This window comes from Talpa occidentalis, unplaced genomic scaffold, assembly GCF_014898055.3.
Source record: "Talpa occidentalis isolate TD23 unplaced genomic scaffold, MPIMG_talOcc4v2.1 talOcc4.3, whole genome shotgun sequence".
Taxonomy (NCBI): Eukaryota; Metazoa; Chordata; class Mammalia; order Eulipotyphla; family Talpidae; genus Talpa; species Talpa occidentalis.
In genome coordinates, this window is record NW_023603184.1 from 123,366,826 (window position 1) to 123,393,024 (window position 26,199).

Sequence of the window (26,199 nt, forward strand, 5' to 3'; positions counted from 1 at the left end):
GGGCATTATAAGACTTATTACCCAAATCTTATATTTTACCAGAACTTCCCTGACCCTGTATTGGTGGGGGAAAGGTGAGTTATATTATTGGCAGGTGGAGAGTAGAAGCCCTGGTTCCCCAGGGGATTTTCATTGATGTCACAGAAGTTCAGGATACCTCATTACTGCCTGATATGAGCAGAAGTCTAGGCTTCTCACCTAACTTTTACTAATAGGAATGGGGCCACATATTTTTCTGTAGAGTAGTGTGGTTGCCTATTGTATAAAAGTTTTCTGTCTTATTAGGTTTTCCCTTTCCTTGTGCTCTGGCTAAAGAAAGTAGGCTTTTCTGGGCCTTCTTTATTGTCTTTCCCTATTGGTATTTTTGGATTACTGACTTCTCTGGTACCAAACCTGGGATATATGGAGCAATCAACACCACCAAAACCCACCAAACTCACTATAGTATCCTTCCATGGACACCTGTGTCCTTAGCTGGCCTGCCTCCTTCTAGCTACCTTTAACAATTTTTTTATGTTCTTTTATATATAAGATCTAAGGTCATTAGCTACACTTTGCAGAAGGATTAGGGAGAAGTGCATTTATTCCATCTTGTCTAAGAGTTTGAAGTCTCTTTGCCATAGTATTTTGACTGTAGGAAGCCACATGTGTCTCCTGTGATCTTCTGTACTGCTAGCCATGATGGGTTCCCTTACAGAATTCATCTTCAAATCTATAGGGTTAATGAAAGTTAAATGTGCTGTTTGTTGTCCTTAACCATGAAGACTGCTGTCCCAGAAGAAGCACCATCAGTGGAATTTCTATAAGAAGGTAATTGCAGGTCACTACCTGTTCTATCTGACAGCCTCGTTGACCCTGGTGTATTTTCTTCTCTCAGGTGAAATATATCTGGGAGGCCAAGAACATTTTTATATGGAAACTCAAAGCATGCTTGCTGTCCCCAAAGGAGAGGATCAAGAGATAGATATCTATGTGTCCACACAGTTTCCCAAATTCATACAGGTAACATGGGGTGTGTGTGTGTGTGTGTTGGGGTGGGGGGTCCTGTCAATAAAATGTACCAAGAACAATTAGGGACAAAACATGTCATTTCAGAAATAGAAAGAATTTGGAACACTAATAACCATACTCATTTTGGGTATTAGTAGCCATATCATTTCAAAGTTTTTAAGAGAATATTATGAAAACAGGAGCCTCCTGTGTGTGAATCTGTTTAACTCTCAAACCAGTTATGGAATCAGCACATCTCATGTAGTACTTTTGGTACCATTAAGAATACAATCAAAAAGGAAGAAGGCCTGCCCTCCAAAACTTACAGTATCTCTCTCACATGAAGAAGTCGGAATACAGTACAGGACAGATGTCACCAAGTGCTAGATCAGAACTTACACTGGTAGAAGAACTAAAGTAATGGAGAGCTTGTGGAGGGCTAGAATCATCCAAGAAGTCCCAGGAAGACCAAGTAACACTATGGATTTACAGTGAGGTGAAGTTTGTCTAGACGCTGAGGAGAGGTTATTTCTAGAGAATTCTACACTAAGATCAAATTCTACTCATTCATTCATTCACTCGTTGCTTCTGCAAATACTTTTTATCTGTTCTACATACCAGGCAGCTTACATGTAAGAAAAGAGGGATGGTAGAAAGACTGGCCAAGCTGGAATGGAGAATGCAATTAGGGGGGCTAGTTTAAGGCGAACAAAACAGAGGGGTCTTGATTCAGTAGATCATAAGGAGCCAGAGTCATTACTGAGCAAGTAGGAATGTTGGACTGTGAAGAATGTGCCTTTTAGAAGTTTGTATACTGAGACGGGACAAGCTAACTCTACTCCCTGCTCTACTCCATGGATGTGGGGCCCATCACTTCACCTCCCTTGGGCCCACCATCTCTGAAAATGAGTTGTTAAGATTAAATGACCTATAGATATTAGAGGAAGAAAAAGACCTGCCTTCAGAGAAGACCCACTGGCCAACTTTATAAGTAATCCAAATGAAAGGTGAAGGCCTCCTTGTCCAGTGAGACAGTAGAGTACAGAGAAAGACCCACTCAGAGATGTTTGGAAGGCCATGAAATCTCACAGCTTCACGAAACATGTCTTTAGGAATTAGTGTGAAAAGGATACTTTGGATGTAGATCATGGGGAAAATTTATTTTAATTTGTTATCACCTCTCATAAAAACCTCTCACTGATATTGAAAGGACTACTTAATATCAGTGACAGCTTTGGCAATGTCATTATGCCAGATACCACTGAGCTCAGCTATAATACATGCCTAGGTTATTGAAAATCCTTCCATGATCCTGCCTAATCACACAGCTTGCATATCATATACAACATTATAGAACCAAAATTTATAAAGGCTGTGCCACTGCACAGATGGGCCAGATTAATGTGAACTGCTGTCATTCACAGGACATGGTTTCTGTGACCTTGAAGATTCCAGCTAACAAAGTCATGTGTCACGTAAAACGTGTTGGTGGGGCATTCGGGGGGAAGGTGGTCAAGACCAGCATCTTAGCAGCCATCACAGCATTGGCTGCCAACAAGTAAGTGGAGAAAATCTGCTAAGTAGACTAAAAACTAAATGAAGTCATGCTGAAAATTCTCAATGTTGAGGTTGAGGAAGAATCTAGGTCAAGATTATTTAAAATGATATATAGAAACACAAAACAAGTTGCCAGCTTGTTACAACTTTTTAACATTTTTTAATCTTACGTTGTCAAAGTACATACTATAGGAACCAAAACAAGAATCAATTACTGAAAAAAGATAAAAGTCACAGAAATAATACCTGGAAAGCAGACAAAAGCAGGTCCTTGATGGGTGGGGCTTACTTGTCCTTAATACTTGTATGTATAGGGTCTCCCCGGTGGTGCAGCGGCTTGAGCACAGTGCTGTGAAGCTGTCCACAGCCTCTGCAGCGCAGGTTTGATTCCCTGCAGGCAAGGGAGATTCCCACATGGTGTGGCAGACCTCTCCTGTCTCTCCCACTGCTCCCCTCAGCAGTGGTTTAAGTCTGTCTGTCTGTTCTGCTCCCCACTCTGTCTCTGGTGAATCCTTTCACCCTCCTGCACCTCTGGCCTGTACCCCAGCTCTTGTATAAATAAAAAGTAAATCTTATAAAAAAAATTGTATGTACATACATATCCAACCTTTTGAAAATAATTCAGTCATATATATTTCCTTAAACAGAGACTTTGCTTTTGTTATGCTTACCTTTATTATGTTATTTTTTCTTTGGAGGATCTCAAAACATTACCATAGGAAATTATCTTTAGAGAAAGCACATCTAGAAGGCTTAATTTCATTGCTGGGTAGTATGGGTCAGTTGCTCTAACACAGGCAGCAAAGACACCTTGATTTCAAATCTGTCCTATGAGGAAGCACTTGGCAATGAGACCCCACCTGAGCGCCTCCATGTGTATGCTTCCCATAACATGGCCATAACAGGGCCACTTGCCTGCAGAGGAGGTGGTTAGCACAGTGGGAAATGCCTCCTAAGCAGTACTCTGAAGTCTTTGGCACGTAAGTAAGTACGTGCCTCCCATAAGTATGGGATGCCAGGCATTTCCCTGGCCCAAAAGGTGGGGAGACCACTGTGAATGCCTGAGATGAGCCCACTTGGGTGGAGGAGTAGTTCTGTTTTTCTGATGTAACTTGTGTGGACCCCACTAGATTCTCACTAGGAGTTACACAAATCTCAGATAATACCTATTTGGTAAGAGTTTACCTGTCTTGCTTTTTTTGTTTTTTCTATTTTAGATATGGTCGTGCAGTCCGCTGTATCCTAGAACGAGGAGAAGACATGTTAATAACTGGAGGTCGCCACCCTTTCCTTGCAAAGTACAAGGTGAGTAGAATATATATGTAAATATATGTAACATATCACAAATGCAGAGGGAAGCTTGTGTCTGTCTCTAGTAGGGAATAACAATTAGAAGATCAACAAACTATGCTCCCATTTAACTTTCTGTTCCTAGTGTTGACTGGTTGCTGACTTTTCTGCTTTGTGAAACTTTTCTGCTTTGCTCAAAGATGTCATTTTGTGAAAAAATACTAACTGGTATTGGCTGCTACAGTAAATAACTGGAAAACCTGAGAGTAGACCTGATAATCATAATATCCCCACCTGTATAAGACATAAAAATAGAATAATTCCCATGAAAATAGTCCTATGTGAATTTGCAATTGCCTGCCAAGAGTTTCCCATTTTTCAGTTTTCAAGGGCATTTTTGGAAAACTATGTTCTAGAAATTGCTTTAAAAATTTCCATAGCAGAAAATATTATTCTTTTGCTTTATGAGAAATAAGATTACATGTCAGAGTAGGCTAAGTTCTCTAAGAAACAACCAAAAGTCTCAGGGACATAAACCTTTATTTTTTCTTGCTCAAGTAACAGCCCTATGTAATCAGTGGGGGCTGGGAAGGGAATAGGAGAGGCCTCTGCTCTGCACAGTCATTCAGGAACTCAGACTTTTCCCACTGGGGAGCTTCACATCACCCCTTCAATAGGCTTATATTGCTCCTTAAATTTTCTAAATTAAATAAAATTTAAAATTCAAACCTCCATTATATTTCAAGTGCTCAGTAACCACATGTGACTAGAGGCTGTCATATTGGACATGGAGATAGAGAAGATAATCATCATCATAGAAAGTTCTACTAGCTAGCACTGCCCCCAGGCAGTCCTCCACTAAATTCTGCAGAGGGCAGAAGACAAAGTAGCAAAGGGAATGCAAAGTGTCATGTGGGAGGTATTTTAGGCAACAGGCCTGTGGGTAATAGACCTTGCTTTTATCCACATGTTATTGGCCAGAATTTTTCCATCTAACTGCAAGGGAGACTGGGAAATGCAGTCTTTGTGCCCAAGATGAAAGACAACAGAAATTATTGAACACAGAGCATTGTCTCTACCACCTATAACTGGTGTACCTACATACATATTTTTAAAAGATAGTGAACATATCTATTTCAATTCGGTTACTCTAAGGTATATTTTGAATTTGGTTTAGTTCAACAAAGATTTATTAGAATTAACTTTGACCTAAAGGAGATTACATTTTGGGGGTTGAGAGGGAAGTAAAACTTTCAGATATGAAGTTATTATTAAACATAATAATCTCAGGTTAAAAGATGAGGCACACCTAGTAAAACTACAGGGGTAAGAGGAATATGTTAAGGGGTGTGTAGAGGAGACTTTTTACAGAAAGTGAAACATAAATGGCTTCAAGGATGGATAGACAGAAAGAAGGCACAGCAGGTGGTGGAGATGTAAGAGCAAAGATGCAGAGGTAGAATGAACATGGCATAGTTGATGGGGCTGAAGTAAGGGGAGAGGGAGAATTAGAATACTGAAAGCTCACTGGAGAGAAGTGGAAAATAAGGTTGGTTGGGTTTGGGGACGTCAGACTAAGGGTCTAGAGTCCCAGGATGGAGAGTTTATCTTGATCCACAACAAAGAGTGAGACTGAATAGATCCCCCTCGACCAGTCAAGTGTCATAACCATACATGGGTGCTCTGAGAAGCATAATGGCCTGGACAGGATGACCTGTGAAGAAGAGAGGATGGATGTGGGCAGAGCACTAGGTTGCCAGTGCCCTCAGACATGAAGCAACTGGGATCTGAGCTTTGATAATAAAATGTAGAAGAAGAGATGAGTCTAAGAGCCATTATATTTTGGTGATGGCATATCACCAAAATAGGATTTGGTGAAAAACTTGACAAAATACAATGAATAATGAAGCCACAAATGTGATTTAAGAAACAGAAAAGTTGGAAGGAGGAGCCAATCTGGAAGAGAAATTATGCACATGTGTAAGAGTTGGGGAAGAGGTATCAAGGGCACTTAAGTAGAAATGTCCTTCTCCAATATGGGAATTTAGTGAAAGGTCTTGGTTATGGATATAAAAGCCAACAATGTAGTGATAATTAAAACCACGAGAATATAATGTTTTCTGATGGAAAGTGGCATGATAACAGGAAGTAATATTAATGATATTAAAATAGTAAGCCTGAATTTGATCTCCGACCAGGGAGCTTACCCACAGATGGCACAGCAGACCTCTCCTGTCTCACCTGCTGCTCCCCTCAGCAGTGTATTTCAGTAGATCTGACTGTTCTGCTCCCCATTCTGTCTCTGGTGAATCCTCTCACCCCCCCCCGACCCCGCTCACCTCTGGCTTGCACCCCAGCTCTTGTAGGCATAAATAAAATAAATCTTTAAAAAAAAGAATAAGAGGTCAAGAAATACGTATTTATTTTTGCTTTTGAAGGAAGGAAAGGATCAGTAGTGATGTGCTGAATAGGACAAGTTTCATTTGTTTGTTTTGCTTTTATATCTTTTGCTGCTCTTCTTTTTTTTCCTCTTTAAATTATTGTTTTTAGTTGTGGAAAAATACACATCTCAATCATTTTTTCAAGGAACAAGTTCAGTGGCATGAAGTACATTCACAGTGCTATGTGACCATCATCACCTTCTTTCTCTGAATAGTTTTCATCTTGTAAAACTGAAACTCAAAGCCCATTAAGCGTAACTCCTCATCTTCCTTTCCCCAACAGCCACTGGCAACCACTGTTTTACTTTCTGTCTCTATGAATTTGACCTCTAAGATACATCCAATAAAAAGATTCATAAGGATTTGTTTGTATGTGTAATTGACTTATTTCACTTAATGGTATCCAAAGTTCATCCATGTTTGATATATGTCAGAAGTTTCTTCTTTCTGAAGGCTAAGAAATAGTTGTGTGTGTGCGCTTGCGTGTATGTGACTGGCCTATTGTACTTAACATAATGACCTCAAAGTTCATCCATGTTGTGGCAGATGCTAGAATTTCCTTCTTTTTTAAGGCTGAAAAATATTCAGTTGCATGCATATTCCATATTTTATTTATCCACTCATCCATTTATGGTCACCTGGTTACCACTACCCCTTGGCGCTGGTGCATAATGCTGCAGTGAGCACAGCTGTACAAATATCTCTTCAAGACTCTCTTCAGTTCTTTTAGGTAAACACCCAGAATTGGGATTACTGGAGCATGTGGTAGTTCTATTTTTAATTTTTTGAGGGACTGCTGTACTGTTCTTACAGCAGCGGCACCACTTTGCATTCTCACAACAATGTGGGATTCCAATGTCTCCAAATCCCCACCAGCACTTAGATTTGCTGTTTCTGTTGTTTTTTTAATACTGTCCTAATGGGTGTGCAGGTACTAGCTTGTAGTTTCAGCTTGCATTTCTGCAATCTTTCGTGACAAACATCTTTTCATGTGCTTATTATATAGTTTAACATCTTCTTTTGAGACAGTGTCTACTCAAGTCCCTTGTCCACTTTAATCAGGTTGTTTTATTGCTGTTGAGTTGCAGGAGTTCTCATAATTCCTAGATATTAGCCCCTTCTCAGATATATGATTTGCAAATATTTTCTCCCATTTTTCTGGGTTGCCTTTTTTTTAAAAAAAGATTTATTTATTTATGCATATAAAAACTGGGGTACAGACCAGAGATGTGGGAGGTGAGAGGATTCACCAGATACAGAGTGGGGAACAGGACAGGCAAATCTCCTGACTCGCCTGCTGGGGTACCTTTTTAATCAGATGATTACGTCCTTGACTCATGGAAGTTTTTAATTTTAACATAGTCCAATCAATCTAATTTCTTCTTTTGTCACCAGTTCCATGGTGTTATATCCAAGAAGTCACTGCCAAATCCAATGTCTTGAAACTTTTCATCTATGTGTAGAGAGTTGAGAAGGGACAAAGCACACAAGTGAGACTTGGCCCCGGCAGCAGCATCACGTGTCAATTCTCTTTCCCCAGGTTGGGTTCATGAACGATGGCAGAATCCTGGCCCTGGACATAGTGCATTATAACAACGGTGGTGCCTCCGCGGAGCTCTCCTTATTTGTGAGTGTTTGAAGGAGCACAGTCACAGTCTGGAAAGTATTGCGTAAAGTGACTTCATTCAGAAGATGTTCAATCATTACATAATATTTAGTTATAAAAGCAAAAAAAACCCTCACTAGTGGTAGCCATATGTTCCTTACCCACTGGACACCCCAGCAGAAGCCCAGAAATATCAGCTGAGTCTGCACATGTGTGTGAGCCCCACATTTCCTGTGCATAGAGCTTTTTTCTCAAATGCAAGCCTTAGCCCTCAACCTCAGCCCCATGGTTATTTTGGACTGGGTAGTTTTGGTTGTCACAGCTGCCCTGAGCATCAGAAGGCAGTTAGCAGCATCTTTGACAGCTGTCCAGGAGATGCCGCTGACTGCCCTTCAGTCTTCACCAGAAATGTCTCCAAACATTGCCACATGACTCAGTGGAGAGGATGTACAAAATTACCCTTGGCTAAAAGCCACATCACTAGACTAATCACTAAGCATCTTTTTTTGTTTTGTAGGATATTGTATTTATTACATCCTGTAAAATCGGTGTTTAAGGCCTATGAAAGCCTGAAAGGTTTTTGGATGGATTGGAAACTTAGGGAAAAAAAATGCATGGACTCTAAAATATGAAAGTTAAAAATAATGATTTCAAAAGGAAAATTATTCAAAACCTTTAAAGTTATTCTGAAGCAAATTAATTTGGGATCTGGGCCCATTTTAGTGTGTTTAGTGTGATGTGTCAGGCATTTCCCGCCTGATTTTGGTCTGAGGTGTCAGGACAGTAAAGCAGAAACAGCAGGACAAAGGTCTCACCGTGTCAACTCTGGCCACCCCCAGGTGCTAGAACAGGCACTTCTGAAAATGGACAATGCTTACAAGTTCCCGAACCTGCGCTGCCGAGGGCGGGCCTGCAAAACCAACCTTCCATCCAACACGGCTCTGCGTGGCTTCGGCTTTCCCCAGGCCGGGTTCATCACAGAATCCTGTATCACAGAAGTTGCAGCCAAATGCGGCTTGTCCCCCGAGGAGGTAACACTAAATTAGTCAGGAGTGGGAGGGCCATGGGGGTCACCAGCGGACTGGGTAATACAGAGCCGGGAATCCAGATGTCAGCGATCCTTGCCTCAGGCGCCTTCTCAAAAATCATGACAACAGGACACTTTAGACCATGGGGATATGATGAGGGAGCGCTGAGTTCTAACTGACCTAGTGAGACATCTCCATTGGTCGGAGATATAACTGCTGCCAGCAAGTTCTGTCAGTCCCTTCTTTACCCTGCTATCTTAACATCCCAGGATGTTACCGTAAAATTTCAGTCATTTCAGCTACTAGTGACCTCCTTTCAATTCTTTAAGTCCTGAGCCCCAACTTCATCTGTTAACAAGCTCTGCCCTTCCTCATGCCTCTTCTACCCAAAGTCCTGTAGTGGAGTCAGGGTGGAGAGATGTGGGGTGTTCTCTCTCCCCTGACTTCCCCTCTGCCTTCTGTGGTGTTGGGCAGGAAAGAAAAAGAGGACCACCGCATATGGGCAGCTTCTCCCTCTGACTTCTCCCAGTGAGATCTCTGCCCACTTTGTTAGATGTAGCCATTTCCCAAGTGTGTGGTCTGCGAGCTCCAGCAATCTCAGAAAACAATAGTCCCCTGTGAGTGTGGGTTAAATCTCCATTCGACCATTAGCTGTCACATCACACAGCATTCTGTGATGCCCATGTCTTTATGTCCCATCAGCAGCAACCCTTGGAAAGCCCTAGTTCCCAATTCACACACCCGGTATCAGACTCTGTGGCCATAGGCAGGAGCCACCTTCTTCATGTCTGTTGAACTTGGGGATAATCTTTGCCCCTCCCTTCCTGGCCATCTTGCCACAGTCTCTCTTTCTCCCAGGTATTCTGACACATTTGGTAGCAACAGGAAAGAAAACCTTTCCTGGGGAACCTGGAGAACAGCCATCCTTACTTAATATGCTGCCTTCCCCAAAATGACACAGCCCACTGTGGCATTTCTAGTCTTCCTGTGATAATGATCTGGAATTACTTTGGGGGGTTGGAGAGAGCATATGTCTGTATCATGGCCCCTCTCGACCTGCCCTGGCTGGCCACAACTGTTGAGAGTTCTTCAACTATGAATGTGGGGTGACTGGCACTTGTTCTCAGCCAGATTCATTAGTCCTCAAATCAGGGAATTCAGAACCCTACTCATGGCGCAGACATCCTCAGAATCTTTGAATATGTTCTATTTCCTAGTTACAGGTTATATTTTAGCAAACTTTCATATTTTCCTGTTTGGAAGTGAGTGGTTTTATCTTTCCACAGCATCTGAATAATCCAAATCATGTGGCCTGGAAATTAAATTCAAGATTACCTTTCAACAGATATTCATATATCCAACCAGAATGAAGTCTATAGTGTACCTGGGCTCTGTTAAATTATGTGTGAAATATGAGGAAAGGATTCCTTTCCTTGAACTTTCACAAGAGCATCTCAGAAAGCACAGTTCTCGTGCATTTGATAGAGGCTCAGAGCAGAGGGAGAGGACATTATGCCCTGGAAAGGGCTTCAAGAAGGAGTAAAAACTCAGTTTCAGCCATATAGGATGAGCAGAATTTGACTAAGCAGACAATGGATGGGCGGGGCCCTCTCTCTCTCTTAATCTTTTCTTTCATAGGTCCGAATGATAAACATGTACAAAGAAATAGATCAAACACCCTACAAACAAGAGATCGATGCCAAGAACCTGACCCAGTGTTGGAAGGAGTGTATGACCATGTCTTCCTACTCCTCAAGGAAAGCAGCTGCAGAAAATTTCAACTCGGAGAATTATTGGAAGAAGAAAGGGCTGGCCATGGTCCCCCTGAAGTTTCCTGTTGGTGTTGAATCCCTTGCTGCTGGTCAGGTCAGTTTTCCAAACAAATAAACAAAGGAAACCTTCCACTAATTGATTAGCCACATGGCTGTACTACCTGATGGTTAACCTCTGCCAACACTGTGCTCAGTCAAGCCAGTTTTTCCCAGAGGGACAAGTGCTCCTTGGCCCAGGTCCCCAGGTTGGTAAAAAGCATTCTTGCCAGGGTATCAGGAGACCCAGTGTCTTCTCCCTGCCCTAGCATCAAGCAGCCGAATGAACCTGCTCTGGACCCTGGATCACTCAGTTTAAAGTAAGAGTATGGGACCCATGCCTGGCCTATTTCTGGTGGCAAAAACAACACCAAGCCATTTGCTCATCTGTGCACAATTTATTCAGATAAGAGATAGTCAAGTGGCTATTGTGGAGGAATAAAAGCAAAAACAAGGTTATTTAAAAGAAGAAAGAGGAAAAGGGCTCATGAGCAGTGAATTTTAGCCCAAAATTTTGGGTAAAGTGATTAGAAGCAGCTGGTGAAGAAGTCATTCTGAGCTGTGTCTGTCCTTGAGCAGATGGGCCAAGGTCATTGGAGCAAGCAATGGCTATTGTTCAGGGATCTCTGGAATTAGTGTTTTTGTATTCTTCAGTTATACATGCAGAAGTGGGATAATAGAGTGTGTGAATTTCTATTTTTAACTTTTTGAGAAGGCTCCATAATATTTTCCATGGCAACTGCACCAGTTTATATTCCCACCAACAGCACGTGAGGCTTCCCTTCTCACCACATCCTTTGCAACACTTGTTTCTTGTCTTTTGGGTAATAGCCGTTCTCAGGTGCAAGATGGTATCTTATTGCGGTTTCCCTTTGCATTTACCTAATAATAAGAGATGATGATCATCTTGAGATGAGCTCTCGTATCCAAGCACATTTGGCCAGTGAGTGGCAGAACAAGAATTTGACTTCAAGACTGTCTGGCCATGTGATTTTCTCATTCCCTCCTGCCTCCTTGAGCAGAAGCAGACCCTACATCCCAAAGGGTCAAAGATACCTCATTATGTTACATTTAAACATGACTTTTTTTTTTTAATTCTATTTTTTTTTTTTAAGATTTATTTATTTATTTATACAAGCACTGGGTACAGTCAGAAGCATGGGAGGGTGAGAGAATTCACCAGAGCCAGAGCGGGGAGCAGAGCAGGCAGAAGGACGGCAGGAGAGGTCTGCGCGCCATGTGGGACCCTCCTCCGGTGGCCGGGGAGCAGCCGGGGATCGAACCGGCGCCGCAGAGGCTGCGGGCAGCTTCGCAACCCAGCGCTCAACCACTGCGCCACCGGGGAGGCCCAATTATGTTACATTTAATTCCTAGAGCAGGAACTCTGAAGGGCACATCATGTCTAATGAATGTCTGTATTCCAGTGCCTTAGTATAAAATCTGGTGCAGAGTGGGAACTCAGATGTTTGAATGATTGAGACATTTTGGGAATCTGTGGGACTAAAGCTAACTTCTCACCAATACTAGCGATCATTGCTTGAGGATTTAAATTTCACAGACTAAGTCCCCAATTTATATCCAAGAACCATCTGTTCCAATGCTCCAGTTGTGCCAATTTCATAAATGAAGCTTTGTGGAATTATCTTTTGTGCCACTAACAATGAAACATCGGGTGGTGCCACTTAACTGAACCAAATTTGACATTTGAAATGGCCCGAGGAGATTGCAGCAGCACATGGAACAAATTACTCAGCAGTCTCTGATAGAAACGCTGCCCTGGACACGCGGGCAGAGTGCTGCTGACAGTAGGGCCCCACCATGTGGGAAATGTACAGTCCACTCTAATCATAGCTCAATCGCATGTGCCCAGGACAAGCAACTACTGAATTGCTCACAGAGCCATGGAGGCCAAATACAGAGTCTTCAAGATTAAGGAACAGATCAAATGGCTATGCTATCGCAAATTCCTTTATCAAACTTTTATTGAGCACTTAGTACATGTGACACACCATGTTGTATTCCAGGGAGGCCTTAGGTTGTGGTGCTTCCTTCTAAGGGGCTCGCATTCCAGCAGAGTACAATGAAGTTCCATATGATGGAGCCATTGCAGCTGGCATCTCCTGGCATGTGACATGAATTCCCATGGCAGACAGCCTGGGCTCTATGTAGAGGATGCTGCTCCGTGTTCTTATTATTTTGAAAATAAATAGCTGGGAGCACAAGACAGTGTCCAGGAGTGATGTGTCGATAAGCAGTAAAACACATGTGCAGCCTCTTCAAAATTTCATGGCTGTCATGGCTAAGATGCCTTCCTCAAGGTTCTAAGACTCTTTGTTGGACTGTGAATGTGTGTACCTTTATCCTCAGAGAACTGATCCCTCTGTCCGTGTTTCCCCAATTTATCCCTTCACCTGGCAAGTAGAGCCTATTTTCACTGTCAAGTGTCTTGGTTGGAATGATAGAGGTTTCTGCTTGCCATTCCTGGAGTTATGTAAACTTTTGGAGTCCTTAAAGAAGTGGTTCTCCAAGTGGCCTCAGCCCACAGGTAGCTAAGCGGGTCCTTCTGGTGGGCAGAAAATCAAACTAGGACACGTGTTCTTTGGGACCAATGATACTAATATCGTTTTTACATGGAAACTCGAAGTGAAGATGTCATCCTGGTTTTCTGCAGTCTCCTGGGATTGTTCCATTCCCCCTACTTTAGTGTGGAGAGACTTGCAGGAAGACACATTCTTGTTCATTGTAAAACATGTTGAGCTAAGAGCTTGGATGTTTCTGATTACAGCAGCCTTTTACTACTGCTAGTAGTTTGGCTTGTCTGGGCTCCTGTGGGGAGCTGTACAGTTAGAAAAATATACTTCCAAATTCTCTTCCAACTAAAAGTTCTGGGATTCTGTGCCAAGAAATTTTAGAATGGGTTTAGCTCATTTTGCAGCAAAAAATTAATGATTCTCTGCCCTGTCTTCTTTGGATTTTTATTTCTGCTTCTCTATAACACACTATGGGAACATGTGTACACTTAAGCAGTTCTCCCTCTGCCCCAATATATATTCATATTCAATTTGGCATCTTAAATCTGAAACCCCCCCCCAAAAAAAACCAGCCAACAACAACATCAAATCCAGGATGTTATTCCCCTCTGGATAGGGGGTTGAGGAGTTGGGTTGAGGGTACCAGTATGCTGAATTGTCCTGATGAGGACAGAGTAGCTTAGGGAGCACAGGCCTGCCACAGACTGAAAGCACATGGCCTCCTGCAGGGTGGTCACAAGACAGCCCTCGCCCTGGCACTGCCCTTCCTCTGCTCGGTGCTCACAGGACAATGGGGAGCATGTCTGCATATTTCAGCAGGAGATAGAAAGGAGGGGATCGATTCCAGGGAAAATGTTTTCATGGACATGAACTGTGATAATGTTACAATGATCATGGAAACTGCTTTTCATCTTTTTCACATAGGCTTCTGCCCTGGTTCACATTTACCTAGATGGGTCTGTGCTGGTGACTCATGGTGGAATTGAAATGGGACAGGGGGTCCACACGAAAATGATTCAGGTAAGAATGCAAATAATTCAATTAAGTTGGATATGTGCTTGAGGCCATGTGTATGAGAGAGAAACTGTGAATGCACATTTTCTGTTCCAAAATAAAAAGGTCTTTTAGCTTTGGCAGCTAAGCTATTAGCCATGAGCAGAAACTGGGTAAACAAGTCAGTTCTGTAACTGACCCTCCAAAAAGATTGTGGCAGAAGAGCCTTAGGCTGTCTTACTGCTGAAGGTCATTTACTGTATTTCTTTCAAAATAGTAACATGTGAGTAGATTTTTTTAAACCTTTGCTGAGTAATAAAAAGATGCATAAATTCTGATCTATAACATTATTTCTTGCCCTTTTTATAGGGAGGTGTCTTAACAATTGACAATACAAAAATATAAAATATTTCCTAGATCTGACCAAATTTTACCAGTTTTCGTGTAGCACATTTACTTTGGTTATTTTTTATCTACTGTTTCTATTTTTTTCTAATCATAATAGCAATATTTTAGATCATAAAACATTGAAAGAGGTGAAAAAAAAAAAACCCTACACAATTCTACCACTTAACAATAATCATTGTTTGGGGGCCTTTTTGCTTTGGTTTATTTTTCTTTTTTAAAAAACACTGACATGCTCCTCATATAATCTTATATCCTATTTTTATTTTTAACCTAGTCTGATATAAAATGAGTACTCCCTCCTGTCATTAAGAATTCTTTGCTGATTTTTCATGGCTGTGTGTGTGCATAATTGAACCATCTCCAATCTTTGATAAACTTTGAAGAGCAGCAACTTTTGAAAGTTTTGGTAAATATTTCTGTACATAAACTGCAATTAAATGAGTGATTTTTTTTCCTTAAAATGGATTCCCAGAATGGTATCACAGAACTTACCCTAAGTCCCCAGATGCATGTCACCAAATTGTTTTCCAGGTGATCTCCATCTCATTGTACCGTTAACCGGCATTGCATGTTAGGGATTATTACATAATTTTAGATACCTTGATAGGTGAATGACAGTACTTCATTATTGCTTTAATTTTCACTTTCCTAATTGTAGATATGTGGGATAGATATTTTCTTCTATGTTATCAGCTACCCAAGAATTGTCTTGTCAGATTGTCCCCATTTGGGGTGAGACTTCAGTGATTTCCTAACTGGGCCACTAGACACCTTACTTCTAAGCCTGTGCACTATGTGCAGATGGTCTTCTGGAAGCTACACACATCAGAGGGCCCCATGTGCCCCTCATAGCAGTCTCAGGCTGACTATATCGAGCCATCCTGCCAGGGGAAAGAGGAAATTTGTGGATCAGCTGAAGTCAGTATGTTCACCAGCAAAATCTCCCTTTTGTTTCTAAGACAATGCAGCCAACTAAGTCTTCACATTGGTCAGTGATCCCTTGTTGGTGCTGCTGCTTTTCCAAGACAATCGTCCTTTCTTATAAGAAGTGCTCTTTTTCTGGAGCAAATCCACAAATGTAGATGAGGCATATGCAGCTGATCTTATCAGATAAAATCAATGTGTGTGGGCATCCCCTGGTGGCACAGGCGGTTGAGCACAATGCTGTGAAGCTGTCCGCAGCCTCTGCAGCATGGGTTTGATACCAGCCAGCCGGTGAGAAACCCACATGGCGCAGCAGACCTCTCCTGTCTTGCCCGCTGCTCCCCTCAGGAGTGTATTTCAATTAGTCTGCCTATTCTATTCCCCGCTCTGTCTCTGGTGAATCCTCTCACCCTCCCGCACATCAGCCTGTACCCCAGTTCTTGTATGCATGAATAAATAAATCTTAAAAAAAAAAAAGATCAAAGTGTGGTCACAGTGGAGGGTTCAGAGGTGTTGATTTCACAATGGTAAAGATAGAAAGTGTTTCTTCTTACCTTGTCATGGGACCGAGCCTCCTCTTCCTGATGCTGATGTACAAAGAAAAGTCACAGAACACAAAAGTGTGCAGGGCTTGAGGTCCACAACAGTTACAAGGTTTAGAAAAGAGGACATTTTTGTAGCTGAAGAAAGTCTTGGTTCTGCCCACCTGTTTGTTGTATGTATGAGGGCTTCAAGCATGCACTGCCATGTGGGCATGTGCTAGTATGTAACATGTGCAGGGGTCTGTGACTAACCAAGGTATGAGAAAAGAAACTTTCTTCTAAAATCCAGGTGGTCAGTCGCGAACTAAAAATGCCAATGTCCAACATCCATCTGCGTGGAACAAGCACAGAAACAGTCCCCAATGCAAATCCCTCTGGAGGTTCTGTGGTGGCGGATCTCAATGGGATGGCAGTAAAGGTAAAAATCATTGCAATACATCCAAATCATGAACATCGTTAATGCCCAGTCCCTCTCCTTCCCATGCCTTCTCATTGCAAATTATGCTTCCCCGTGTCTCAGACTCAGAGCTACAGCACCCAGTGGCTGGAACACCCCCTCACCCTTGACATCCCTCTGGCCAGCAATGCATGTCAGTGCCACTTGGAAAATGCGTCTGTGTCTTTCTGCTTCCTGGTCAGGTCATTCAAACATGTGCCTCTTGCCTCGGCCACTGCAGGGCCCTGTCTCTACCCCAGTTTCATTGCCTTTCACTCTGCTTGCACATGGCCAGGGCAAGCTTTCCCATAAAGTAAATCTGACCATCCTGTGTTTAAAACAGCACCCAACAGGCTGCCAACATTTTTTGTTCTCTCCTGAGCTCTTAGCACAATCTGCAAAGCCCCCATCCCAGATGGTCCATCTTTGAGACCAGCTCACACTTCACCCACCCCTGGGAAACCTTTCACATCACCTCATGGGTTTGGTCTCTTTTTTCTCATGGGCCTCTTAAATAAAGCTATGTCATGCTAGCTCTTGTGTTGTTTGTATGAAATTATGACTCTAATTTTAATTTTAAAATAATCCCTAGGATGCTTGTCATACTCTTCTAAAACGCCTTGAACCCATCATCAGCAAGAATCCTCAAGGCACTTGGAAGGACTGGGTGAGAATCACTGTTTCTCTATGTTTTGTGTTAGGATAAGAAAAGGAGGGAATTAAATATCCATACAGTGGACAGTGGACACCTTAGAAGTTACTATGGTTACATAGTAATTTAACAGAGGCCCTTTGGCTCTTGGCCTGTGGAAACCCTTTAATAGAGGAGTGGGGGAACTCCTGCATTTGGGAAAATCACCTTATTAGAGAAAAAGGTGGTTTTTCTGCCCAGAACTCTTGGTTGTGAATAATAGTTAATTAACGTTTCTTCTTATGATCTAGGTACTTCCTAGATATTTGCCATAAATTTATTTGTTTTCTTTCTTTGGTTTCTACTGCCCCTGAAATGGGAAGTCAACACTAGATTTCTATAAAAATAAAAATCACATAAGTGATCATTTAGAAATAGGAAACCAAGCCCCTGGATATTTATTCAACCCCTGCGAGGCACTAAATTGTGGAAATATTCAATGACTTCCTTTGATCTAATTGCAATCTCATTAAAAGACACACACTCTAAAGTGAACTAGCAAACTTTTGAAGCAATGGGATACAAAACCCCAGATGGTGCGGAATGGATATCAGCAAAAGCGGGACATGTCCTGCTGACTGTTCCAAGATGCTACAGTCAAAGTGTTGGTCTGGGGGAAATAACATTTAGAAGTCCTACTTAGAAATTGCTCCTGCTACTCCTCAGAGTTAAGATTCATTCTATAATTCTTATTTATGGACGCTCTCAATCCTTTCTGGGCACATTCATTTCTGCCCTATGCTCTGTGCTGCCTGGGTCCAGAGGGCTGGGAGAATCTGATTAGGGAGAGGCGGTGAGTGAGTGCGGGAGAAACGGTCCTTCTCTAGCAGATTGCCACCTCCTTGATTCTCTAATGATTGTACTTCTCCCCTTTTTCTTTCTCAGACTTGGGGACTTAAACCTCACCTCCATTTTGCAGTATATTAACCAACTGTGCATTACAAACTCATGGACCATTAGCAAAGTTATACCCCTCTTCTAAGACTGTTATGGATACATGATATTCAAATTAAACCTCCAGCCACCCATTGTTTCCTGAAATGTGGCATGTTAATGGCTTGTCTTTCCAGATGATGGAGTCAAGTCTTCTTAAGCAGATCATATGCTACCCACTGCAGTCCAGTCTATAAGTTCAGCATAGCCTGGCAGTCATTAATGTGGTCACATGCATTGAATAAATGCTGTTCCCCTAACAGTGCATTATAATTGCTTTGTGGAGCTGGAGAATGCTGAAAGAACTAAATTAATCTGGTCCTTCCTAATTATTACTCCTGATAGATTTATTTAACACATAGTAAATTAAAATTTAATTCTTGAATGATTCTTTCGTTAAATATCCTTACTGTGTCCTGCCATTCTCTTCTTTCACAGGCAGAGGCTGCTTTTAATGAAAGCATAAGTCTAACCGCTACTGGATACTTCAGGTAAATAATCCTTTCAGTCACACACTATGGAAAATAGCAGTGGTATCTAGAGGAAGACTTTTACTTGTGTTTGCAATTTTGGCAAAAATTGATGCTGTCCCTTCTAGTATTAACCACTGTTATTAAAAACACTTAACTGCTAGTTAATCCAAACGTCAAAAAAAATAGTTTTATTGGGAAAAGTAAACAAACACACACACAAAAAATAGCTGAATTGATTATTCAAGTCATAATGGGTCTTATTTAGATCCTGGGTGGGTCTAGTGCTCAAACCCCACAACTGTGGTCAATCCTTTGTTCAAAACTCAGAGTATCCCATAAGTTAAGACACGAAGGTGTGGAAGTGCATGTTAAAGCCATAATAAGAGAAAAACATTTCACACCTGTGTTGGAAAGAAATAAGAAATTCGACAATAGCCATATAGTGCAAGATATGGAACAACTGAACTCATGTACTTTGGAAAACAATCAAATTACTTTAATGGACGTCACCACTGAGCAAGATGGTATAGAGAGACTTACCTGATTTTGTCATTTTGTCAGTTACCTCGGGAGGCCCAGAGCATGGAGTGGCTTTCAGAAATAGGCAGTAGAAAAGTTTTCATGACCACCTCCACTTAATGGCTAGAGAGAAGGCTAGAAAGTCCTATAAGCTACTCTTTTACATGGCCCATGCTTCTCTTTTACATGACACTTATGCCTCTACCAGAATAGCAACAGAGAACAAGGGCCATGGACGCTTCACATAGAAAGCTGAATTCTGGAGCCAGAAAGATAGGTGAACAGACACAGGTGCAACTTCAAAGCAACATTTAGTGTAAATTGCAGGTTGAATTCTCCAAGTCTGGTGACAATAGGATTAGATGATTGAACATTAACTAAAACAATAGGATGGATAACCACACACTCAGCAGCTAACATCCAGGCATAAGGAGACTTTGGTCAGGAGAGATGGGATTTATTATCATACAAAGCAAATTTAATAAGAAATAGGTAAATAGTTATTTATTAACAGGTTTATCACCTGCCTTATGTGCTGGCACATCATTGTGCAAGTGTGCGCCTCTATTTCATTGTACATACAACACTGAGTACAGTTCCTAATGGGTCTGCATAATCATCAGGGTCAGGGATTAGGGGATATGACCACTTAACAACACTCCTCAAAGATTCTTTTTCCTCCAGGGGTTATGAGTCAAGCATGAACTGGGAAACAAGCGAAGGCCATCCTTTCGAATATTTTGTTTATGGAGCTGCCTGTTCCGAGGTTGAAATAGACTGCCTAACAGGTGATCATAAGGTCGGTATCAAAAGGTCTCCCAGTTGCACTGAGATACATCAAATGTTTTCCATCTATCTGAGCACCATAGATATGCCATGTATTGGCCTGAGAGTAATTTCTCTACACTACCAGAAAAAAATAGAAATTCAACAATGGCACTGGTAATATGGTTGCTTCCATGGAAAAAACTGGTAGTCTCGTCTTTATTTTCTTTAGCCTCTTTTAATTAGGAAAGAAACCATTGCAGGGAAGAAACACAGCCTAAAGAAGGTTTCCGTGTAGACGGTAGGCACAGCCAATGTGCCAACCTCTTCTGTGAAATGCCAATGCTAGATAAAAATGTGAAAGCCAGGAGTGGGAACCCTGCTTTAAGGGTTATGTAAGCAGGCTAGCACAACTGAAACCACTCTTTTCAGACTTATCCAAAGACATGACAAACAGCAGGAGTTCCGAAGTTTTGAAAGAAAAACCTTCACTATGCTGTACCTCTCCTCTCCTCCAGTTGAGGCCACTTGTCTCCTGGAAGACCAGCCTGCTAACTGGTGTTAAGCAGTTTTGCATTGCATTGTGTTTTCAAGGAGGCAAGTGCCTGAAGTTTTACTGCAGTAAAGCATTCTTGATCACTATCTAATTGCTTTAAGAAAAATGTCTTGATGGAAGGCCCAGATCAAATAGTCTGAGGTTTGCTTTGTTCCATTAACAGTCATCAGTAGACTGTCATGGCAAAGACCGTCACATCACATAAAGAATGGCCAGGCTCACCGGAGAGCAAAGGTGTCGCTGCTTGGCCAGCTCTGCTCCTCTTCATTTGTAGGTTAGCAGAGAACTTTTGCTCACTGAGTTGTAGTCAGATTTACTCTCTTATCTGCTTTCCTGTAAAAATGAAATAGCTACAATCAAAAAATGAAATGTCAAGAACAGCAAGTGACAGCTGAAAGACTTTTTGTTAATGTGCCCTAAACTCTTTGCTTCAGTAAACATCACCCAGCCAAGTTGGACTCTGGCTGCTGGGTTGTGTGGTAGACACAAAGTGTTGCACAATGAGTGTCATGGAGGTTTTGTGTGTCACATGTTGTGTCTGTCATGGTGGATAACTCAATATGTTACTTCACTCAGCTGGAAGCAAAGACAAGTAAATATTTTTCTCTCTTATTGTTTCCAAGAAAAAAATAGTGCTTAAACTAGTAAAGAGTGCTTGTATAACTTTGGATTACATGTAATAAGTTTGGTGGCATCATAAAAATCTTTGTTGCTTCTTTCTACTAAAATATAAGGTAGCCCAAAGAGAGGTTCTATACACATGCCATCCTGGCAGGAACTGTTTCTCACCTTTCTGTAAGTTGTAATCACTTAAATAAACATTTTTGCTTTATTTTTATTACTAGAACCTCAGAACGGACATTGTCATGGATGTTGGCTACAGTATCAATCCAGCCCTTGACATAGGCCAGGTATGCATAATTGATTTGCCTGACTGCCTGTTTGTAAAAGCCAGAAATATTACAGTAATCTGCAGAGAAAACATTCCATCCTGCTCAGTCAGAATCTTGTTTTTCTACCCTCTTTGTCAGAGTCTTATTCAGGTCACCCACAGAATTCAAATTTCTTATTTCTTTAAAAAGGGAAAGAGACAAAGGTGCTTTAGGTAGTTTTTGAACAAATACAATCTGTGACTGGGGAACTTGAATGAAGCAAGATGAAGCCTTGTCATGGCAAAATAAGCCACAACTCTAGGACTGAAGTAAAATGCAGGCTGAGTGTCAAGCCTTGGGCACTGATGGCTCTAGCTCCAAGGAGTTTGAAGGTTGGATTGGGATAACAAATATCAAGTAACCACAGCAGTAGCTGTCAGTAGGTAACCTGTTTTTCACAGAGATATTTTAATATAAATTTAAAATAATTGACAAGATTGGAAAATCACAAACTATTTTCATAAATATTCAAATGTTTAACATGTATTAAAAAAAAATTTGCCAACTCTGTTGTTTCATTTCCACCAAGGAAAGTCAGTTAGTTGCCTCTTTAGAGAGTCATGCTCACAGGGCCCACCTGGAAGCTTCCTCGCATTCTTTACCTGCCTCACACCCGTGGGCAGTTCAGCTCACTACTTCCAATTGAGAACATAACTTGTGGTATCTCCAGTCATGACGTTGCTTGGAGAACAGAGAGAATACATGAATTGAGAAGTCAAAGGCTTCAGGGAGGAAGTGGGTGTGGAGGAGAGAGTCAGGGAAAGAATAGAAGGAGGCATGCAGGTTGGGTGGAGAGTAGAGAAAATCAGCCTCTAGGAAGACATGAAATTTGCTGGCTACAAGGTGAGGCAATGACACTGGGGAGCACCTGCTTCAGAGGAGCAGGCCCTGAGGCAGGAGGTAACAAATGAAGAGGGCCAGGTTGGCAGAGGACCTGCAAAGACAGAGCTTAGCTTGGCCTTGGGATCTAGTCTGGAGTTACAGGAAGTTTCGTCTAACATGGTGGTAGAGAACAACAGCAAAAGTGAGGATGACCTGCTAAAGATGGAGCTTCCATATGATCCAGCAATTCCACTCCTAGGTATTTACCCAAAGGACACAGACTCATTAATTCAAAAGGGCACCTGCACCCCTATGTTTATAGCAGCACTATTTACAATAGCTAAGCTATGGAAACAACCCAAATGCCCAAAAATAGATGACTGGATATGGTACATATACACAATGGAATATTACTCAGCAATCAAAAAAGATAAACTCATGCAATTTGCAGCAACATGGATGGAGTTGGAAGGGATCATGCTCAGTGAAACAAGACAGAAAGAAAAAGAAAAATACCAGATGGTCTCACTCATAGCAGGAATTTAGAAATAAGGGACCAGGAAAAAGACTAATTATAATAAAGCAAAAATCAAAATCAATAAGCAACTATAAACCAGAGATGCACTACAGGGGAGGTGGGAGTAGGAGGGATTATGGTCAAAATAAGGGGGGCGGGTTTGTATGGGGACTATAACCAAGATGAAAATGCATGCATTGTACAAAAATGAAAAATGATGTAAAAAAATATAAAAAAAAAATATATATATATATATAAAGTGAGGATGGAGAACCTAGCTAGCATCACAAGAAGGAAACACATAAAGAAAGATCCAGGAATCAGAAACATGTGTGGAAAGGTCATTTTGCCCATGTGTTGATAGCTAAGAAATGGAGTATCTTAAGGAGCGAGCCCTCAGTTCAAACCTTCATGTTATAAGTGAGGAAACTGAGTCCAGAAATACAGGGGTACCCCACTCATGAGTGAGAGTGACGAGATGAGATATCAGATGCTCAAGCCTTTGGAGCCGTGTCTGTGGACATAGTCAGAGAGGGCTTCATCTACTTCATAGGTGGAAGCAGTGTGGGCCCTGGGGCTACAGAGGCTCTGAGGCCTCTTCCAGAGCTATAATTTTAACAGCCAAACTACAATCCTTTACTAGCATTAAATAAGAATTTTTAGAAATGCTTTTAGGTGAATTTTTAAGTAAATTTTCAGAAACATGCTCCAAGGCACAATGAAAATCCTCTTAAACTGTATTTCCAAACTTCAGACAAGCTGAAGAATGAACTTGAAATGCTATTGTTGAATGTATTTTCTCATATGTGGAAATTCTTTTTCCCCCTCTCAGATTGAAGGTGCCTTTATTCAAGGCATGGGACTTTACACAATGGAGGAGCTGAATTATTCTCCTCAGGGTGTCCTGTATACTCGTGGTCCAAACCAATATAAAATCCCTGCCATCTGCGACATCCCCACAGAGTTGTATATTTCTTTGCTGCCTCCATCTGAAAACTCAAATACCCTATATTCATCTAAGGTAAGCCGTGTTCTGTGATTGAAAGCATGTCAGTGTGTTATCTGTGTAGTGGGGGGCAACATTCTTCTCTTAGTTATTCAGGGGTTCTAGTAAACATTTTCAGTATTAGGAAATTTAATAACATTAAAATTTTCAAGAAATATATTCCAAATTGGGAGCCTGTCTTCTGTTGCTGTTAGTTTATATCTGACTTTTCATCTGCCATAGTCATCTTCAGGCCTCTGCTATCTCTGCTTTCTCCATGGGGATCCCCTCCTTGAAAGGCTATAATACTAAGAATAGACATACTAAAATATTTACTTTTTTAAATGAAAAAGTTGCGAATAAAATCTTCAACACGTGCACATATGCATGTTGCTACCTGTATATGAGAAGAGAGTCATCAATCTGGTTAATCTGTTTCCGCTCCAGGGTCTGGGAGAGTCTGGTGTCTTCCTGGGGTGTTCGGTGTTTTTTGCCATCCGTGATGCCGTGAATGCAGCACGTCGGGAGAGAGGCCTAACTGGGCCCCTGAAGCTCAACAGTCCACTCACCGCAGAGAAGATTAGAATGGCCTGTGAGGACAAGTTCACAAAAATGGTGTGTTCTGAGCATAAAACTCTCAATTCTTGTCTCCTGTTCTTTTGATGACGTTTCATTAATCCACCACAGGGCTTCTCCCTGGAAGGACAAGTGACAGGAATCCTGAGGGCCCTGGCCAGGAGAGCAAGTGCCCTTGGACTGTGTCCTCTCATCACCTGGCCCTGCCTGCCTATAGAGTCTCAGTTCTATATCACTCCTCAGTTATATCTCTACCCCCTCCCCGCCGCCCTTGTTCTGTTCCCTTCCTGGGATACTTTATTCTGGAATAGAATTGAGGGAGTATGTCCTGAACCTAGGATATCAGGCCAAGAATACAGGCCACTCCCACAGTCTATCTCTCTGTACCCCAGCCAGGCCCCAGCCAGGTTATGCAAGTGCCTGTTTTGAACCATAGCATGGGAAGGGTCCTTCTGGCCCCAACCCATTCAATACCAAGACTTTCTCCTTCAACACCGCTGCTAAGCAAACATCTCAGCTTTCCTAGGTCATTTTCAGTGATGGGGTTTTGAATTGCAGGAGGAAGTTCACAGTGACTCCTCTGACTATACACAAATTATTCCTATACCAAGGGGAGGGCCCCCTCCTGTCCTCTCTCGCCAGCTTGTTGTGTAAACTCCACACATCACTTCACAGAGACTGACTCCACTTTTCTCTTGTCCCTCTCAAGCCTGAGATGATGACTCTTAGAGATGTCTGTCCTGACCCTTTATCCTCTCTGACTTGCTCCCCATTTCTTCTGCTAAAACTCCAGTGCCTTCCCGTGCTGGCCATCCTCTGGGTGGTTTTATCCTATTTTATATTTTGCTATTTTTTTTACCACCTGTCACAAGTATGCTCCATGTTACAAATAACCAAATTTGTATTTTAATTCTAGATTCCAAGAGATGAACCTGGATCCTATGTTCCTTGGAATGTACCCGTATGAATCAAATATAAACTTCTGGAGAAAACAGGGTGATTCTTCCAACACAGAAATGTATCCAATTTCTATAGTCAAAGATGCTAGGAATGAAAGACGGATTTTTACTGCTCAGAAATCATTTCACAAAGCACTGCTTCTATATGACACTGATTTTAAATGTTCCATTTAGATTTTCATAGATGCACATAAGTAGTTTATAAATCATATTTTAAATGGTATAAATACTAACTGGTTTCCTCTAGATTGATATTCTCCATTATTCTATCCCTTATATATATTCAACTGAATGGAATAGATGATTATTTGTATGTGATTCATACATAGCTGGCTTATATCTACCAACAGAAATTATATTGTCTAGTGAAAGGCAATTTCTAAATAATTTTGCTAGTAGTATAAACTGTAAAGTTGTCATTTTCTCATTTGTCTCTAATTTCTACCACCCTCCTTTTCTTGTCAGAGTGGATCCAGGCACTGTATCTAAAGAATCTGTAGGACCACAGTAAAAAATTAATAAATTAGACTTTATCAAAACTAAAAGCACTTGTGATTCAAAAGACACTATAAAAAAACAAAAAGGCAAACCACAGCCTGGGAGAAAATTTTGCAAAGCATGTATCTGATAAAGATTTAGCATGCAGAATGTGTAAAAATCTCTTACAGCTCAACAATAAAAAGATAAATAACCCAGTTTTAAAATGAATGAATGAATTGAACAGACATTTCTCCAAAGAAGGTTACATAAATGGTCAATAAGCACATGAAAAGGTGCTCAACTCATTAGTCATTAAGGAAATGCAAATCAAAACCACCATGAGAGCCATTTCACACACATTGGTGACTGCAATCAGAATGATGAATAGTGAGTATTGGTAAGGAGGTAGTGAAATTGGAACCCTTATCCATCACTGG

The 26,199-nt window shown here is 41.5% G+C and overlaps 1 protein-coding gene across 1 annotated transcript in view; it reads left to right on the forward strand.

The window, feature by feature from the left end:
- AOX1 (aldehyde oxidase 1) overlaps window positions 1-25,997 on the forward strand; it is a 67,271-nt gene extending 41,274 nt beyond the window's left edge. The window contains exons 21-35 of the mRNA XM_037523799.2: window positions 878-1,002; window positions 2,415-2,548; window positions 3,765-3,852; window positions 7,819-7,905; window positions 8,724-8,915; window positions 10,551-10,778; window positions 14,176-14,271; window positions 16,408-16,536; window positions 17,147-17,221; window positions 18,617-18,669; window positions 19,855-19,969; window positions 21,337-21,402; window positions 23,595-23,783; window positions 24,195-24,362; window positions 25,240-25,997. Coding sequence (XP_037379696.1) covers window positions 878-1,002; window positions 2,415-2,548; window positions 3,765-3,852; window positions 7,819-7,905; window positions 8,724-8,915; window positions 10,551-10,778; window positions 14,176-14,271; window positions 16,408-16,536; window positions 17,147-17,221; window positions 18,617-18,669; window positions 19,855-19,969; window positions 21,337-21,402; window positions 23,595-23,783; window positions 24,195-24,362; window positions 25,240-25,290 — 1,796 coding nt within the window. The 3' untranslated portion in view covers window positions 25,291-25,997. The remainder of the gene's footprint in view (window positions 1-877; window positions 1,003-2,414; window positions 2,549-3,764; window positions 3,853-7,818; window positions 7,906-8,723; window positions 8,916-10,550; window positions 10,779-14,175; window positions 14,272-16,407; window positions 16,537-17,146; window positions 17,222-18,616; window positions 18,670-19,854; window positions 19,970-21,336; window positions 21,403-23,594; window positions 23,784-24,194; window positions 24,363-25,239) is intronic.
- The last annotated feature ends 202 nt before the right edge of the window (window positions 25,998-26,199 follow it).